Genomic DNA, 18,332 nt, shown 5'->3' on the forward strand with positions numbered 1-18,332 from the left:
CTCGGTCTCCATAAAAAAACAAAAAAGAGAGGGTTGGGGACAGCAATGAAGCCCTCCCTAACCCCCAGCTGAGTGGAAGCAGATGGAAGACATTCTGCAGGGCAGGGGGGAGGCTAGGGGATGTGATTTAGCAGCCTCCTCCCCCCATGCCCTGTGCATCCCTGCAATCCCACACATCTGTCCCTGCTGAGATGCAATACTGGAAGGGAAGCAGTTCATCTCTCTTGCAGTCTGTTGTTAATCCCTGGCAGCAGCTGGGACAGAGATGGCAGGGAGGGCCTGTCTCAACCCCATGGAGCTTCTCCTTTGGGGCAGGCAACCAACCGGGGACTGGGGAAACGGGGCTAGGGGGAGGGCACTGGTATAGGCAGTGAGGCTTGGCCACTCTCTTTGGTCCCGTCTGTAGCTCTGCCCACCAAGCGTGGCAGGAGGGGCATCCTCTGGATGAGCAGAACCCGCTAAGAGGAGCCAAATGTCCCTGACAGGGTGGGGAAAGGCAGGCATTGGGGAACTCAGAGGAGATGGACGTGGTCCCTAAAGCCCTTCTCCTGATTCATTCAGACCTGGACTCCTCCANAGGGTGGTAATCATGGGTGGCCTTGGGCTCATTGGTGTGGTAGGAGCCCTTGTAGCGATGATTTTGCAGATAGAAGAGCACCAACATCCCCACCAGCCCCAGCAGCAGGAAGGCCACCAAAACTGCAAAAGGAAAAAGGAACAATTCAGGGCAGGCCCCGGGGTGGGGTGGGCCTCACATGTATGCAGACACACATGCATGCTTTGGGCCAAAAGAATACATGTGTGACTGGCTGCTGTTCGATCGCGTCAGGCCATTCCCAAGTGTCTGGCGGGTCTGCATCCCTTTTACCCCAGTTTCTCACCTCTCAAGTGTTACTGCACCCTCATTTCCTCATCCCTTAGCCATAGCCCCAGTTTAATATTTCATTTCAATTAAAAGTCTGTAGCATCCTCAAACATTTAAACATCTCCAACTTGGGGGCGCCTGAGCGTCTGGCTTCAGCCTAAGTCATGACCTCAGGGTTTGTGAGTTCAAGTCCTGCATCGGGCTCGCTGCTGTCAACGCGGAGCCCGCCTCAGATCCTCTGTCCCCGTCTCTCTCTGCCCCTCCCCCACTCATGCTCGCTTGCTCGCTCTCAAAAATAAATAAACATTGACAAATAATAAAACTCTCCAACTCAATTCTATACTACCGTCAGCACAGCCTGGCTCAGCCTTGTTCGCACCACCCTGCACCGAGTGCCTTCGCCACCCCTCAGCCCTGGGGATGCGGGACGGGGAGTGCTGACAGAGGGTAGCATTAGGAGGTCAGGGTAGTGATCATGTTACTCACAGCCTAAAAGTATGGCAACCCAGCCCTCATCGTGGTAGTACGGGAAGTCTGTAGAGGAGAGAGCGCCGGTTAGGAGAAGCCCCCACCTTGTAAAGAATCGTTTCCCTTCCCTGCTGCCCCCTCGCTCCCCTCTCTCTTCCACGTGCCCTGGCCATACCTGGGGGCAGATACCAGGGATCCAGCTCAGGTGGCACCTCTGAGAAAAGACGGGGCATGGCTCCGCAGTTAGATTCAGACAGGTCTCCCTGAACTCGGAGGGCCTCTGCCAGCTCAGCGGTCATGGGTCGAGGGGTTCGGAAGTGGGTCTTGAGAGGGGCCACGTTGTTGAATCGAACACCAGACAGGCAGCCCGAGAAGCCTGGTGTGTTGTAGCGCTGGATCTCGGGGTCAATGACTCCCGTCTCTGAGGGAGAGGCCGGCCCAGAAGGAGAGGGGCTGGGACCACCCATAGCCTGGCCCCTCTCACTCCTCTCGCTGTCCACAGGGTTCCTGTGCCTCGTTATCACCGCCATCCCAGCCCTTCCCAGGTCCCTCGCTCTCTAGGCTCTGGGAACCTCACCCATAACTCCTTACCCCAAACACAATGGCACCCACGGCTCACCCATCACACGCCCTAGATACAAGGCCTTGGGTGAGTCCAGCTGGCTGTCCACCAGCAGTGAGAACTTCTGTTCCGTCAGTGGGAAGTAGTCCACCTGAGGGGAAGGGAGAGGAGAGGAGCTGAGGGAGGGAGAACCAGAGGCCGACAAAGCCGAAACCACACAGGGACTCCTGTTCCACCCACACTGGTGTTGAGTCCTGGCTTAGTTCTGGTTGGACAACCCCTGGACCCACATGAAGGATTTCATATTAAAAACCCAACAGCCTTGTTCTGGGCTGTCTTTGAGGCTACCAGTGGCTTGACTTTGTGGAGTCCCCTTTTCTTTCTGAGCCCATTTACTGATTTATAAAACAGACGTGAGAAGAGCCCTGCCCACCTGAGCCACCACACAGAGTTGTGAGGGTCGCGTGAGGTAGTACCCATGAGAATCCTCACACTGTAGTGTGCTCAACTCATGCTAATTATTTGGCATCTTCCTGGGTGCCACCGCCTCGATCACGAGGTTATGATCTGAGCCGGTCCAACCCCTTGTCCACCTCCCTCCACACGCACCTGGATGAAGAGGTTGCGGTAGACCCGGGTGATGTTGACGCTGTGGGGCTGGCCATCTGTGACCGGCTTCGTGGTCAGCTGGTACACGTAGGGGCTGGTGCCCAGCTGATACCGCAGCTGCAGGGTCCCTGTGGGGTGGGGAGGACAAAAGGGGTCTCTGGGCTCCCACAGCCCCCATCTTTTTTTTTTAATGTTTGTTTTTGAGAGAGAGAGACAGAGCATGTGCAGTAGAGGGGCAGAGACAGAGGAAGACACAGAATCGGAAGCAGGCTCCAGGCTCTGAGCTGTCAGCACAGAGCCCGATGCGGGGCTCAAGCCCACGAACCATGAGATCATGACCTGAGCCGAAGTCTGATGCTCAACCCACTGAGCCACCCAGGCGCCCCAGCCCCCATCTTCTGAGAATGCTTGGGTCCTCGTACTAGCAGACCAACAGTCGTGAAAGTGAAGGGCTCCCTGCACGACACTGAGCCGAGGGAAAGCCGATGTGAGCTTACCGTCTTCCTTGATGAGCACGGCCATGTAGTCCCGCACAAAGGAGCTGACGTAGAGCAGGACCGCAGGGGCGGAGTCAGTGCTGAAGCTGAAGGACACCTCCTCACCGGTGACGTTGTAGACAGGCCCGCGGTAACCGGGCACCGGCCGGCCAGGCCGGGGGTAGTCGGGCAGACGGTAGCCAGGGCCATGGTAGCCAGGCACGTAGCCAGGGGTGTCATAGCCAGGGATGTAGCCGGGCTCATAGCCTGGTACCGGCCGGCTCAGCATGTGGGAGAACTCCCGGGCCGCCGAGCGCAGTGCTGACTGGAGGTTGTAGCGCATCCAGGTGCCGGGCTCAAAGAAACCTCCAATATCTGAAGGCAGAGGGTTATGAGGTCAGGGATTCAGATATTGCACGCCATCCACACACCCGCCCTGGAACTTGCCCTCGAACCACAGCACACTGTCATAACGTTACTCATCTGTCCCCTTGAGCCTCCATGTCACAGAATGGGATCTTAAAACTGTGAGAAATGGGAAAGATCATCTAATGCGACTCCGGCATTTTACAGATGGGGAAACCGAGGCATAAGAATGGCTAGTGACTTCCGTAAGGATAAGCCGTCTATGGAGAGCCAAGATTAGAATCGAGGTTTCACGACCCCATCTGCTACGCTCGCCACTACTCACACTTCCTTTTTTTCCCTAAGTTTATCTATTTTTAAGTAATCTCTACACCCAATGTGGGGCTCAAACTCACGACCCCGAGACCAAGAGCTGAATCAAGGCTCCCCACTACTCACACTTCCAAACTGAGACCAAGGGTCTTCTGCTGACCCCTGCGTCTCCCTGCACCACCTGACATCTCACACCGTTAACCTACCTGCACGTGCATCCTCCTAGACCAGCCTTAGGAAGGATGCAGTCTGGGTGTATATGCAGAATATTGCTAGGGTGAATGTCAAGGCTTGCCTTAACCAAGAGCCAGGGTGTAGACATGTTTTAGGAGCGCAGGAAATGGAAAGGAGGGAATCACGCAGCCTGAGGTGACCATGCTTCCAAGGGGTGGGGGGTGGGGGGTAACCTGCGGTAACTTAGTGACGGCGGGAGGGTGGGGAGGTTATTTGCTTGTTGCTGTTAAGTTCTCTCGGCACCAGCTAGCTGCAGCATCCCTTCCTGGCCCCACTTTATGACTTGGAGGCACCCAGGATCTTCAGCTGCCTGATGCCCCAGAGGAGAGCACGTGAACCCAGGGACAACTCTAGTTTTCCCGTTGCTGACTCTGCCATCCTCTGTCCTTCCCTGCCCTCCCCACATCCCGCTGTGGCCTGTGGCTCTCTAGTCTCCCATAAGCAGCCGCACTGACCCTGGTTGCAGTATGGCCCGTCAAAAGCCGTGAGGTCACAGTCACACGTGTAGTAGCTGTAACGCTCCACACAGCGGCCTCCGTGGAAACAGGGGAACCGGGGGTGGGCGCAGTGGCCTGTGCAGTTAGGTGAGGTACCCTCCGAGGCATTGGCACGGCCTTCCAGGTTGAGAGTCACTCCATTCAGACGCATAGCCCTCAGGCAACCCACGAAGGGGCGCCTCTTGAGCTCTGCAGATCCTGGGAAGGGCGGGCAGGTCAAGAAATGGGTGTCGAGCCAGAGACAGGGATAAGTATTGGGGTCTGGAAGGGAGCCAAAGGGAATGAAATAACGGGATAGAATCCATGGCCTAGAGAGGAAAGGTGAGCCTTTGGGTCACTCTGCAGCAGAGGGGATCAGGGCCTAAGACTTGGGGCTCCTGGAAATAAGGAGAACGATTGGGAGGGGGTGGGAAAGGTAAAGGAAGCTTCAGACCCACCTTGGGGCTGCCGCTTACCAACATAAAGGGGCTGGTCGTACTCCAGCCAGATGTAGGTCTGCAGGGGCATAGGCCGTAGCACCCAGGGCCGGTGGTCCACACGGAGCCGGACCTGCTTCACATTGATCTCTGCCCGGACCAGGTGCCACTCATCGTCGTTGAATTCAAAGTCATCCGAGTGCACGGTCAGGTTCTCATCCCCATTCCCCACATCGAAGGCGAAGACCACATCCCGGGACGCTAGACAATGGCAGGGGGTGGGGAGAAAGGACTCTGAGCTCACAGATCCCTCACCCCAGGCCACCTCTCTTCTTTACTCTCTGGAGCCCCTTGAATGTCCCTCCAGTTTGTCTACGGCCCAGGACAAAACCCATAAACTCCTTGAAACCCTACACCCCTGGTCTCTCCCAAATTCGCAGATCCCTGGAGCCAGCTTCCCAGCCCCACTTCTGAGGTTAGAAGGATAGCTAGTCAGGTCTTCCAGAAAGCCCTCAGGAGTCCAGCTGCCTTGTTCACAAGTAAGGGGCCTAAAGATGTGAAGGGAGTGCCCAAGTTCACAAAGCCAGCTACCCACAGAGCTGGGTGTAGACCCTCCGGTTATCATCTAAAGCTCTTTCCATGCTGCGTCTCGAGGGGCATCTGCCCTTGTCCCTTCCCCCAGCCTCTGCCTACCCCATAACCCCCCAGAGATCTTCGTCTAGCCCACATCCCTCCTGGTGTCCGCCCGCTCACTGTTGAGTTCCACCCGCACGTAAGGTCGGCGCCACTGGCAGTAAGGGCCCCCCATATTCTCTAGGAAGACTCCTGAGGGAGCCGAGGTCCTGAAGTAGAAGGAGACATCAAGGCTGTGGTTGGCACGGATTGGGGGGAAGCGTAGAGCAGCCCCAGTGTGGAAGGAGATGGTGTTCCAGGAATTTCCTATAAAACCAGAAGGAGGAAGGCCGGGTCAGGGAGGTTGGAGGGTGCAGAAGGGAGTCTTGGGTGCTGTGGGAGAAGGCAGGGCAAACGGGGACAACGAGGGGTGTCCAAGGGGGAAGAAACGGGTATAATGAAAGAGAATAGGGTGCAGGGGACCACCACAGATGGGGGTCAGATCACAGCAAGGACCGAGTGTCTGGCAGTACGTTCTAGAGACCTGTTGTGGGTCAGGTGGCCTAAATCTTGGAAACCGGAGAGCCAAGCCTGGGAAAGCACACAAAAGGGGTCTGCCACTCACGATCACCGTAGCAGCGCAGAGGCCTCAGGAAGAACTGGGCCTCAGAATTGGAGCGGTTCGTATCCCCCACCACCACCTGAGTGACGGGCAAATGGTCCACAAAGGTCAGCAGTCCCTTGTCGGTTCTCCTGTGGGGGCAGGACGCAGTGGTTCAGCCCCTGCTGCTCCGCTGCCCCTGGAATCCTGAATGCCCCGTCCCTCCGCCCCTCACCACTGCGGCTGGTCAGCATCGCAGTTACAGTGCAAAGCGGGGTCCACGCAGCTCCGGTCCAGACCGCAGGCACAGCGCTGGATCCCAGGCTGGGAGCCTCCCCAGTAGAAGTGCTGCTCCTCATTTCGGCCAATCCAAAAGCTGTAGGGGTAGCCTCCTGGGGAAGACGTGCAGGCAGTTTCCAGGCCCCATCCCTCCATTAGCCCCTGGCTTCCTCTCTCGCCTTTCCAAGCAGCCTAGATCTTCCTCGCTTGAATGTCCAAGGGCTCTAGCTGAGACTTCCGGTTCCCTCCTCCCAAGCCCCCACGGGTCCCTCCCCCAGCTCTGCACCTCACCCTCCGGGACCCTGGCCCTCACCAGCAGTGTTGAGCAGCCGGGAATTGTAGCAGGAGAATTCGATCCACTGTTCACAGTGCTGGGAAGCATTGGCCAGGGCACTGACTTCCTCCCAGGATGCATTCCAGTACTGGATGGCCCCCAGGAATGGCCGCTCCATGCTAGAACCTGTCACCCGAGTTGTCCACAGCCTGTCATGCCGCACAACTGTCCACGCCCGGTTCTCTGGGGGAGGCGAAGGGACAGAGCTTTGGCTCAAGATGGACATTCTCTACCCATCTCCCTGCCTACCTCCACCACCGCTGCGGCTACTTGGAGCCAACAGATGTGGCCAGCAGCTCCATTCCAGTCCCCTGTCAGCTGGAGACGTGACAGCTGGATGGCTGGAATGGATCAGGAAGCTGGAATTTATCGGCAAGACTAGATTACAAATTCCTCAGCGTCCCCTTTCTCCTCTGCCATCCTTTACCTCTACCACGGTTTAATCTTGCCAGCCCCTGTCCCCCCCTTCAGCCCCCTGNCCGCAGAGCCTTGTCAGCTGCCCCTTCACCACCCATCAGAGCCACTTACCTCGGATATCACAGTACACTACAAATGGCTTCAGGGGACCACTGCCATCAGGATCAATGGTGAAGTTTCCGGAAGTTTTCCCACTGAGCCGATAAGCCTCACAAGATTCCTTATACAGAGCTGGTAGGTCGTGGGGTAGGCAAAGGGCAGTTATAGGGTCAGAGGACTAGGAGGGCCAGTCTTAACCGTCTCTAGCAGCCTCTTGGCCTCCTCTGCCCCTGAGTCTCCCCCATCCCCCACTGGGCTTACGTTGGTGGCAGGTCTCCCCCTTGTAGCCTGTCAGTTCACAGTAGCAGATGAAGTCATCCCAGGACTGGTAGCAGCGTCCGTCATGCTCGCACATGTTAGGGCTACACCTAGGGAAGGGGGCCAGCACCAAGGGCAGGCACCTTACTGTGCGTGTCAAAGTGGGGTCTGATCCCTACAAGCTTCACTGCAGGCTCCTGAGAGCACCAGAACCAGCCAGCCGCGTAGAAGCCTAAGTGCTGGTGCATTAGTCCTCGGGGCTCAAGAACTCTCCACCCTCTACCCACCCTCCAGCCCCGCCCGAAGAAAACCCTCTAGGGCCAAGAACAGATGCTTCATTTCCATTCTGAGCATGTATCACTTTAGTGGAAGGATTAGGTAAAGGAGAACAAGAGGCTTAGACAAGAGGTCAAGGAGGAATCATCTCCAGGTGGGAGACTGAGGACCTGCGACCAGGAGAAGGGAGATTATTGAGAATGGCTACTCCCATGGGGAGACCACAGAAGGGGGCTTTGGAGGGGTCACCTCTTGTAGGGAGAGGGGCTTCTGGATACCTATCAGTGATGCCACATGTGTCAAAGAGGACCTCAGCATAGTATCCAAGCCGCCGGCCCTCCACCAGAGTCAGGTTGACCAGTTGACCATCCACCTTGAGCAGCTCCATGCAGCCATGGAACGCCGTCTGGTTGGAGTGGCAGCCCGATCGACTGGCTGGTTTGGGACAACCTGGAGCAACCACCCCTGTGAGGCCCTCCCCAGGGGAGACCCCAGAGACCCTCCCCCAGGGAGATGCCAAGGGAAAGCCAGACATGAAGGAAGGAAGGGGCCAACAGACAATGGCAGTGGCCTTCCAGTCCCCAAGGCACCAGGGGGAAAAGAGGAATTTATCCCCAAAATGTTCCATGTAGCCCCATCTGAGGGGACTTTGGTGGGGCCTTCCCACCCAGAGAAAGGAGTCTGGCCAAGTTGGCTCTCACTTACCCCCAAAGAAGTATGACGTGCCAGTACGGATCAGCAGCGGGTATGAGACCCTGACCTCTGCCCCCTCCACATCATCAATGCTGATGACGGCATGGTTTTCCTGTGCTGCAAAATTCACCTCATGCCAAAAGCCATCATTCAGGCGGTACCCTGGATGGGAGAAGAGGAAGCTCCACACTCTGAGAGAAGTTTCTGGAGTGGGAAGCAGCAATCCCACTCTGTGCCTGTGTGCCCTCCATTATTAACACTTATCACACTGAGTGGGACATTGTTGAATGTCTGTCTTCACTAACCCTGAGCTGATGCAGTCTGCAAAGTTGTAAATGAATAACAAACTCCCGAGCCTCCCCTGGAACTAGACAGGACCAGGACTCTCAGCCTGCCTGCTTCTCCCAGCACCCTTAGCTCCTCAGATCTGACTCCACTCCCACCTTTTCCCAGGGCCCAGGGTCCTCCTGCCCTGCTCCCTTCCCTCCCTCACCCCACTCCAAGAAGCAAAGTGCTCAAGTGCAGGCCCCTCCTCTGCCCTTCTCTGGCCTCCCGGNGCGAACTGAAGCTTCTTTCGGCCGGTCTGCGCAATGGACACGTTGACCTGCCCTTCGCTGAGCATCAGCTCGACGTGGCCCAGCCCGTCCCCCAGGCGGGAGAAAAGTAGCAGCCCTGTAAGATCCCAGGTGCGGAAGCGAAAAGAGACTGCCAAGCGGCCACGGCGCGGGAAGCCAGGCACTTGCACGAAGTTGTGAGGCCCTCCGAAGTTGATGGGGTGAGGAACCGGGTCCAGACATCGGAAAGCCACCTTGCCCTGGGGGCGGAAGTAAGGATTCNGAGAGAGAATGGATGTGACGCCTGCCTCTGCTGGGATTCAATTTTCATGCTGGTCTAAGCACTCCCTCACAGTGTGTGGGGGGAAGAGGGAAGACCTCCCACCTTGACCATTCCCACCCCCCACAAACATATCCAGCTGGGGCGGGGGGAATCTCCAACCAAGTCTGCCCTGAGGCTCTCCATTGGCTAAGACCCTCTCCAGGGCGACTGCTTCCTTCCCTTTCTTCCAGCTTGGAAAGACAATTTCCTACTGGCTTCCAGGCAGCGACTTCAGAATACTGGCTGCAGAGTTGGGGTGTGCAGGCACACCAAAACAGCCCTGGGTTCAAGTTCTGACTCAACCACTGCACAACTCTGTGGTCCCTGGCCAACCCACTCTGGGTCCCTGCTCTTGTTTTTCCTCAAGCATTAATCGAGGATGTGGTTGGACCAGACCACAGCTTTGTAACTGGGGGTTAGGGAGGGGTGACATGTGCACCTCCTGTGAGTCCGTGATACCCCCACTTGAGCATTTGGCAGGGGAGAGAGGGATCCTCCGCTTTTATCTGATTCTTAAGAGCTCTTCCTGCTCCACCTCTTTGCTTTCCAAACAGCTTTGATGTCCCTTCCTCCCTGATCCCCCAGCGCACTGGCCTCAAAGGTGATCCTCGAATGGCGCCGCACGGCCAGGTCCGCAATGTTGACTCGGTTGAAGATTATGTTTTCTATGCAGCCGCGGAAATTATGACGATAGGCAAGGTTCTTCTGTGCCGCGCCCACTAGACCCCCGATGAACATCTGCGGGGCAGGGTGGGGGTGGTGAGGCTCCCTGGGTATGTGAACGCTCATGTTCTCCTCCGCCCCACACTTTCCCAGGCTCCAGGCCTGGCTTTATAGAAGACTGGAAATATCCATTTCCCCAGTATCGTATTAAAGCTGGAAGTCTGCTGGGCTTCCCTGGGCTTGGGTTCTAGCCCTGACTCCACCACAAATTGGCTGCATGCCCTTGAGTAAGTCAATTAACCTGTCTGGGATTCTTTATCTGCAGATCCAAACCACAGTCTTTACCAACTCCACAGAGTTAGGCAATCCAATGGGGGCAATTTTCTCATCTTGCCTGATCCCCCAAACCCAGATTTCTAATTCCCATGTCAGCAGTTCTGGGGTTGTGCCCAGGAAACCTGCCTGTTAACAGCAACAAGAGCAACAAAAACCTAGGCCTACGAGCCTCAAGTCTGCCAAGAGCTGCTAGGATATTCAAGAACCAAAAAGCAAGGTCCTACCTGTGGTGGAAAAAAGTACTGTCCCCCACTGACCCACTCAACTGAGCCACTCTGCTCACCTCATTGTCCAGGTTCAGTCTCTCGAAGTCCCCATTGAGCACAAAGCGCTGCACGTAGCCATCCAGAGTGAGATTTGCTTCTCGGCCAAATCGGTCCACACGCACGTAATGCCAGTGTTGATCGTTGAGGACACCACCAGCACTCACTGTGGTGTGACCAGGCCTTGGCTGGATAGGGCTGCTGCCTGGGGGGATGGGTGGGAACAGGGTCAGACCTAAAACCTGGAGAACCCCCAGGTGGAGACGCTTAGTCCGCAGGTGGAACAGCAGCAAGGGGCACAGAGGAGAGTTTGCAGAGGGCCCCGGGCAGACAGGGAGGGAGGGAATATAGAGACTGGACTTTAGCCTGAGAGGGAGCCGTGGCCTTTGGCGAGTATGAGACTTAGGGTAAGTCATTTAACTTCTCTGAGCCCCTGTTTTCCAATGAGTAAAACTTGGGGCACGATAGCTGCTTCTCCCTCATCATAGGGATGTTATAAAAGCTAATGAGATACAAAATAACAACTCTTTGCGTTTCTATGTGTATGTACATGTAGCATATATAAGGTTTCTACAATGCAGAAACAGACTGGGTAAGTGCCTTGTTCAAGGTCACACCACTTGTAGTGGAGCTGAGGCTGCAATCCAGATCTCCTGACTCGGAGTCCAGTGTTTTTTGCTAGCGCCAAATTCTACACGAAGCAGGCGGGTTGACCCAAACGGTAAGGCAGGGCCAGGTCACGAGTGGGCGGGGTTTCCGGAGGCGGAGCAGCGAGGGGCGTGGCAGGGGAGCCTCCGGGGTCGCACCCGCGGTGGCTGAGCTCACCCAGGCTCATGTGCAGCAGCAAGTGCGCCCCCTGCAGCTCCAGTGTCACGTAGTCGCCCTGGGCGCCCTCCGCGTGCAGCAGGAGCCCGTCCTTCTCCTCCGTCTTGAAGCTGAAGGCGAACACGTCCCAAAGGCTCCGGCTGACCCCTCTCGGGAAGCGGTACGAGATGGCATCGTCGCCGTCAAAATAGAGCACGTCGGACTCTGCGCAAAGGACAGTAGGTGGGCCGAGGACCCGGACAACTCTCCCAGGACCCCCGCCGCGACCTCCGCATCCTTACTGTAAGGGCAGCCGTAGAGGCCGAGCCTCAGGCCGATCTTGCCGCGTGGGTTCCAAGCCAGCGGCACGATGCGGATGTAGCGCGCGGTGAAGTGGTAGTGCAGGTCGTGGCGCACCACAGCGGACTCGTTCACGTTGCCGAAAAAGGTCTGGGGGAGAAGGGGAGAGAAGAGAGCAGGTCACCACCTTCTGCTTCGTTTCTTCACAGCCTCCCAGCCTCCAGGTGCCACACCCAGCCGATCTAGACTTCCAGAAAGCAAACTCTCCTTGATTTCCTCGGCCCTCATGGCTTTAGAAAAACAGGTGCCCCGGTGTAGGATGTCCTCTCGCACCATCCTAGTATTTCCTCAAAGCCCGACTCAGATGTCACCTCCTTCAAGAAGCTCTCCCAGATTTTACCCTAAAGTAGGTTAAACCCTGTCATCTGAGAATATCTCGCACACACGGTGAACTCACCGTCCCTATGAACTGAACCCCCCCCCCGGGTTGGAAGTCACTGCTCCTCATCTGTGTCCACACCACCCCCTCCTCCACTTCCCCCAAGCCAGTGCCCAGCCCAGGCTGCAGAGTTGAGGAGGTTCTCCAAGTGTGTGCACAGGGGGCCTGGAATACCGCGTTGTGCCCTTGCTGGTAGAATGGCGTCCAGCTGTCCACTCGATCCCCGTAGAGCAGCATGTAACGCGTGACCCAATCCCACGAATTAAATGAGCCCTGAGTGGCCACAGCTCGGATCCGGTGCTTCTTCATTAAGTCGATCTGGAGCCAAGGATTCGGGTCCCCAATTCGGGGAGACCATCCGCTTATGCCTATAGAAGAGGCAAGGGCTTTCACCCCTTTATCCCTAGCCCTCCAGAGGCCCCCACCACGCCTTGGGGCGGCGCCTCACTCACCGTGCAGCCGGGCAAAGCGAGGCGCAGTGAAGAGCCCGTAGTAGGAGGAGGCGCCCAGGGAGCGTGCGTACAGAGGCCCGACCAGCTCCTCGTCACAGCCGTCTGGGTTGGGGGAACGGACATTTTGATCAGGGCGGCCCCTCCCAGGTCCTTCCAAAGGCTGTGCACGCAGAGCAACTGGAGCTCCTTCTCTGTCCTCCAGCCGCCAGCCCAGCCCTAACTTAAGCCATCTACCCCATCTGGGCTGCAGCAACAGCTGCGCACTCCTTCTGGGGGGTCCACTAAGCCAGACCTTCCCTAGCTCTGTGACTGCCCTGGTACCAGACCAGGCTTAGTCCTCCCTCTCCCAAACCTCAGCATCTTTTAGAACCTGAGTCAGCCCAAGGCACCAATCCAGCCCCAGCCTTATTATCAATCCCACTCATCAGCACCCCCAACCCTCACCAACCCCAAATCCAGGCCTTGGTCCCAACCCTATCCAGTCCTACCAGCAGCACCAGCTCCATGTCCAACCTTAGTATCAATCAGGGTCACAAAATCCTGCTTGGATCTCAGCCTCAGAAATCCAGCCCCAGCCCCAAACCCGAGCCCCTAGGCCGCCTCCAAGGCCAGCCCCAGCCCCTAACAAAACCTGAACCCTAGCCGGGTCACCAGTACCACCCTTATCCCCAACCCTCAAACCCAGGCACCAACTTCCGCTTGGATCCCAGTCCCAAATCCCCACCCCGGGTCGACTCGATCCTCGGCTCCTCCGAGCCCAGCACCACCCCGGGAGCGCGCGCCAGCCTCGGAGCTGCATTGCGGAGCGCGGGGGAGAGGCAGGAAAGGATGGGAATGAGCGAGCGCGCGCCGGCCGGGAAGGGACCCGCGACCACCTAGCCGCAATGCGGCTAGACCCGCCCTGCAGGCTTTGGACTCCCCGGCCGAACCCTGCTTGCACCTGCGCCCGGCACTCACAGTAGCCCCAGCCCCGGGTTCCCGAGACCGCGGCAAGCAGGATGCAGAAGAGCCGGAGACACATGGTGCAGGGCTGACGGGTCTCGGCGGCCGCCTCTCAGTGCCCGGCTCCGGCTAGGGCTCCGGTTCCAGCTTGGGCTCCCCACTCTCCTCCTGGGGTTCGCAGCGGATCGCCGTCTCTTCTCCTAACCCACTCCTCGCTCTATCCTCTCTCACCCCCAACCCTTCTCCCTTCTCTCTCTCTGTCGTTCCTGGTTCTCCGCTGTTCTCTCTCTCCTTCCCACCCTCTCTCCTCTCACCTCCCCCCTTCCCCAGCCTCTCTCCCGGCACGCGCCGCTTTCCCGGACCCCGCGCAAGCGCGCGCCTCAGCCCTGCTGCGAAAGGGCGGGGGTAGAGAGCCTCCAGCCGCCGGGAAATACCCTGAATAACCCGAGGCTTACAGGGACTGTGGCCGCAGAGATGGGGGAAGGCAGGCTAGGGCCAGCCGAGAGGTCCTCAAACNCCTTTTCTGGAGGCAAATTGTTCCCCAAGGACCCATGCTGGGCACTCTCATGACCCTGTCAATTCAAGGCATTTTTGCCTTACTCCACTTTACAGATGAAAAACCTGAGGCTCAAAGAGGTAAACGTACTCAAGATCACACAAGTAGCTAGCAAATGATATTCCAAAAACCCATTCTTTTTTACTGTCAGGGTAAAAAGAAAAAAAAATATATTAGAGGGTGGAATGGGAAAGTTAGGTAAAAAGGGCTCACAGACCCTAATCCCCACCGCCCTCTAGGCCCCTCTCCCCGCCCCTTCCTTCCTGTCCCACTAGCTTAACTTCTCTCCCCAGTGACTATACCTCAGAAACCCGTGTAGCCAGAGATGGGGACGGAGCCTGCAGAACAGGTGGGAGTGGGGGGAGGGAGGAGGGGTTATAGAGAGGGAGCGTAAGGCAAAGGGATGGGATTTGCGCACTTGGTAACAAGCTTCTGCCATGCTGTGACCCATCCAGGATGCCTGGAGCCATCTAGGACCAGGGACCTTCCAGATAGATGGGGCCAGTGATGTGAAGCTGGGGTTGGGGGATGGGACTGGGCAGAGGGGAACAGTGAGCTGAACCTAGAAGTCCGAGGTTGCAACCGAGACCAGAAAGCCTAAGCCTCAACCTTTGAGACCTCCCCCACCCCCCGCCTTGCCATGAGTCGTTTAGTGTACCTGTACTGGAGGTAGAGATGGGGTGGGGAGGGGAGAAAGGAAAAGAGACCTGAGAAACCCTCTCCACACCATGCCTGGAGTCCAGGGACCAGCTCTGAAGCAGAGTCTGCATGTGGGTGTGGTCTTCCAGGAGAGGGCGCTGCAAACAGAACTGAAGCTCCGAGATCTATTAGTGATAGAAACCTTGCCAATGGAGAGCACAGATGCTTCACATCCATTACTTCTTCCTTATTTCAAACAACTCTGCCACTTGGGCTGGTCAGGGTTTCTAATCTCAACATTGCATATTAGGCAACTGAGGTCCAAACAGGTCAAGGTCAGCCAGGAAGCTGGATGCAGAGCCAGGAGGGGTGCAGTGGAAGCCAAGACCTGTTGGAGGTGTGCTAGGAAGAGTTTGGAGAAGAGTTTGTCTCTTCTCCCTCTGTACTGTTGACACACAAGAGCTCCCAGCCTGGAAGGTATGTGGGGGAAGGGGAGGTGTGTGGGAGGTATCTCATAAAGTCTCTTCCTCTCATGTTGACCTCCCCAGGTCTCCTGGAGCCCCTACTCTGGGTACGATGAGGAGGCATACTCGGCTGAGCCATTGCCAGAACTCTGCTACAAGGCGGATGTCCAGGCCTTCAGTCGGGCCTTCCAACCCAGTGTCTCCCTGGCGGTGGCCGCACTGGGTCTAGCCGGCAATGGCCTGGTCCTGGCCACCCACCTGGCAGCCCGACGTGCTGTCCGTTCGCCCACTTCTGCCCACCTGCTCCAGCTAGCCCTGGCGGACCTTCTGCTGGCCCTAACGCTGCCCTTTGCCGCAGCCGGGGCCCTGCAGGGCTGGAGTCTGGGAAGTGCCACCTGCCGCGCCATCTCGGGCCTCTACTCGGCCTCCTTCCACGCTGGCTTCCTCTTCCTGGCCTGTATCAGCGCCGACCGCTATGTGGCCATCGCGCGGGCCCTCCCGGCTGGACCGAGGCCCTCTGCACCAGGCCGCGCACACGTGGTCTCAGCCATCATATGGCTGCTGTCGCTGCTTCTCGCGCTGCCTGCTCTCCTTTTCAGCCAGGACGGGCAGCGGGAAGGCCAGCGGCGCTGCCGTCTCATCTTCCCCGAGGGCCTCACGCAGACGGTGAAGGGGGCAAGCGCCGTGGCGCAGGTGGTCCTGGGCTTCGCGCTGCCGCTGGGCGTCATGGCCGCCTGCTATGCGCTCCTGGGCCGCACGCTGCTGGCCGCCAGGGGGCCCGAGCGCCGGCGTGCGCTGCGCGTCGTGGTGGCCCTGGTGGCGGCCTTCGTGGTGCTGCAGCTGCCCTACAGTCTCGCCCTGCTACTGGATACGGCCGACCTACTGGCTGCCCGCGAGCGGAGCTGCCCTGCCAGCAAGCGCAAGGATCTGGCGCTGCTCGTGACCGGAGGGTTGGCCCTGGCCCGCTGCGGCCTCAACCCTGTGCTCTATGCCTTTTTGGGCCTGCGATTCCGCCAGGACCTGCGGAGGCTGCTGCGGGGTGGGAGCTGCAGCCCAGGGCCTCGCCCCCGGGGCCGCTGCCCCCGCCGGCCCCGCCTCTCTTCCTGTTCGGCTCCCACTGTGACCCACAGTGTCTCTTCCTGGGACTAGTAGGGCTGGGGTGGGCCGAGGAAATGATTCCAGGGAGGGTGGTGGGAAAGGGGAGTAGTGGGGGAGACACCGAGAAGGAGGTAGGGACCTAAAGGAATTGCTTCTGTACTTTGCCACATTAAATTGATAACATGGAAATGAGATACAACCCAACAACTGTTACTATTTTTGAGTCACCGACTTGGAAGTGACTTGTAGCAGGGCAGAACCCGTGGGTTCCCCCTCCCCCTTCCGTGCAATTGGCTCTGAGTGGAACGTGCTGAGAGTCTGGGTGGGGGTGAGCCTGCTGAAGCTCCAGGCACTGACACCCCCTCCACCTTCACCGGGTCTCTGTGAACAAGAGGTGAGGTGGGAAAGCTGTCAGGCAAGGAGGGGCTGGGGTTCCTCTTAAAGTAGCATAAGGAAAAGCTTTCTAACAACCACAGTGCTATCCAATAATGGCTGCCTTACGAAGTACCGGGTTCCTGGCCTCTGGAATGTTCAGGCCAAGGCTGTTGGGGACTGTGTGTGCCTGGGCCTGGTGTGGGGGTAGGGACAATGGGCAGGAGATTTCCGTTTTGGGTGGGCTTTTGGATTAGATTACCACTTTACAGTCCCTTCTAAAGTTCTGGGTGGAAAGAAAAAGGTTATTTAAAAAGTTGAGTCGGAGTTTTTCACCTTGGAGAAAAACCAAGGAGAGAATTCCAAATTGAAAATTTCCAGAGTTGTTATCATGGGCGTGGTGGGGGGTGGGGGTGACTGCCGTTCTCCATCTTCCCTGGGGACAGGGTCAGAGGAAATGCACTGAGCCTGCCGGAAAGAGAGGTTAGACATCGGAAAGAACTTTCCTGCAGGCAAAGGCCTGGGATCCAGACAGGGAAGCGAGGATATGGTTTGAACGTCTCGATCCCTAGGAAATCTCAGTGCTGGTCACTGTCATCCGGGGCGAGGGCAAGACCGGGATAGATAGCCTCTAGAGACGGTCGCATTGATTCCTGGTCTTTGTTTTACACAAGCACGACAGGCAGGATCGTGTTCACGTGCGACAAAACTCGCAGTTTAATATCCGGTCAGCAAAGCTGCCCCGACCACTCCAGCCTGAAGTCTGGGGACCCCAGGCCAGAAGGGCGGGGTGTGGTGGGGAGGTCTCAAGGGAGGCGCTGGCCTGACGTCCCCGCCCTGTCCCGCCCCGCCCAGCTCAGGCTAGCCTTCCTTCCTAGAGCCTCCGGCGGCTGAGACCCAGAGCCACCGCCACTAGGGGCCAGGATCCAGGGGAGGCCCGGAGATGGCGCCGATCCTCCGAAGGTCCTACAAGCCAGTCACTGGGGGCCAACCTGGAACCCTCCACCGGAGACCGCGGGAATCGCCGCTGAGTCAGCAANTTAGCGCCTCGCTTAACCCCTTCCGACCTAGAACTCCAGGCTCTTCACCCCGAGAGGCCTCCACTCTTCGAAGACCACAGAATTCCCTGGAATCTTAAGTCACTCTCCCCACTGGAGTTCAGTGAGCTGTGCGCTCTAAATTAGATTTCATTCCCCACCGAGGTCTTCACTTTCCCGAGTCTCTTCGCGTTAAAAATTAAGGTGACTCACATCCAGGAATTGGACTACTCCATCCGGGGGCGGAGAGCTGCCTCTAGAGCTGAGCCTGGCACAGGTAGCTAAATCTCGTTCCTTTCTCAGAGACCCTGAGACCAGACAGGGCTTCAGAGGGCAGCAGTCGGGGACTTCCTTCAGGCTCTAATCCCTTCGTTCTCCAAAGCTCCTTCTAGAGAGGGTTTTTAATCTGTTGGTTGGTGAGCCAAGAGTTAAAACAGGGGCATGAAGGCGGGCTTCCGTGACATCACTAGAACTCCGAGTCCGACCTCAGAGACGGGGGCGTGGCTAACATCGCACCGCCCCCTCCCTCCTTATTCCTCCGCTCCTCCCCGCTGTCACCAAGCCAGGGGCACATGATGCAACCCGCCGCGGTTTCAGTGGTCTGATTGGTGGCCGCGCCCGGCGCCAGGCACAGGGATTGGGCAGGGGAGGCTGTGACGAAAACTGCACCCTGCCCTGTAAAGAAGGGAGGAGAGAAAGAAGAGGGAAAGGGGGGGC

General features: G+C 57.6%; 2 protein-coding genes across 2 annotated transcripts; one reads left to right on the forward strand and one right to left on the reverse strand.

The window, feature by feature from the left end:
* Positions 1–553: 553 nt before the first annotated feature.
* Positions 554–13,550, reverse strand: CNTNAP1 (contactin associated protein 1). Its single transcript, XM_077779124.1, has 24 exons — positions 13,465–13,550; positions 12,508–12,609; positions 12,230–12,423; positions 11,619–11,766; positions 11,338–11,541; positions 10,533–10,717; positions 9,845–9,988; positions 8,924–9,188; positions 8,387–8,536; positions 7,960–8,131; positions 7,409–7,515; positions 7,160–7,279; positions 6,611–6,814; positions 6,254–6,410; positions 6,043–6,170; positions 5,559–5,744; positions 4,845–5,066; positions 4,348–4,587; positions 3,002–3,355; positions 2,505–2,632; positions 1,953–2,046; positions 1,509–1,754; positions 1,352–1,399; positions 554–699 (listed from the first exon to the last, which is right to left on the reverse strand). The coding sequence occupies exons 1-24, from the start codon at positions 13,526–13,528 to the stop codon at positions 554–556; spliced, it is 4,008 nt and encodes a 1,335-aa protein (XP_077635250.1). The 5' UTR covers positions 13,529–13,550.
* A 780-nt stretch (positions 13,551–14,330) lies between these two features.
* On the forward strand, positions 14,331–16,257 carry CCR10 (C-C motif chemokine receptor 10). Its single transcript, XM_077779341.1, has 2 exons — positions 14,331–14,354; positions 15,193–16,257. The coding sequence occupies exons 1-2, from the start codon at positions 14,331–14,333 to the stop codon at positions 16,255–16,257; spliced, it is 1,089 nt and encodes a 362-aa protein (XP_077635467.1).
* The last annotated feature ends 2,075 nt before the right edge of the window (positions 16,258–18,332 follow it).

The sequence above is a fragment of the Crocuta crocuta genome, unplaced genomic scaffold (genome assembly GCF_008692635.1).
Source record: "Crocuta crocuta isolate KB4526 unplaced genomic scaffold, BGI_CrCroc_1.0 scaffold68, whole genome shotgun sequence".
Taxonomy (NCBI): Eukaryota; Metazoa; Chordata; class Mammalia; order Carnivora; family Hyaenidae; genus Crocuta; species Crocuta crocuta.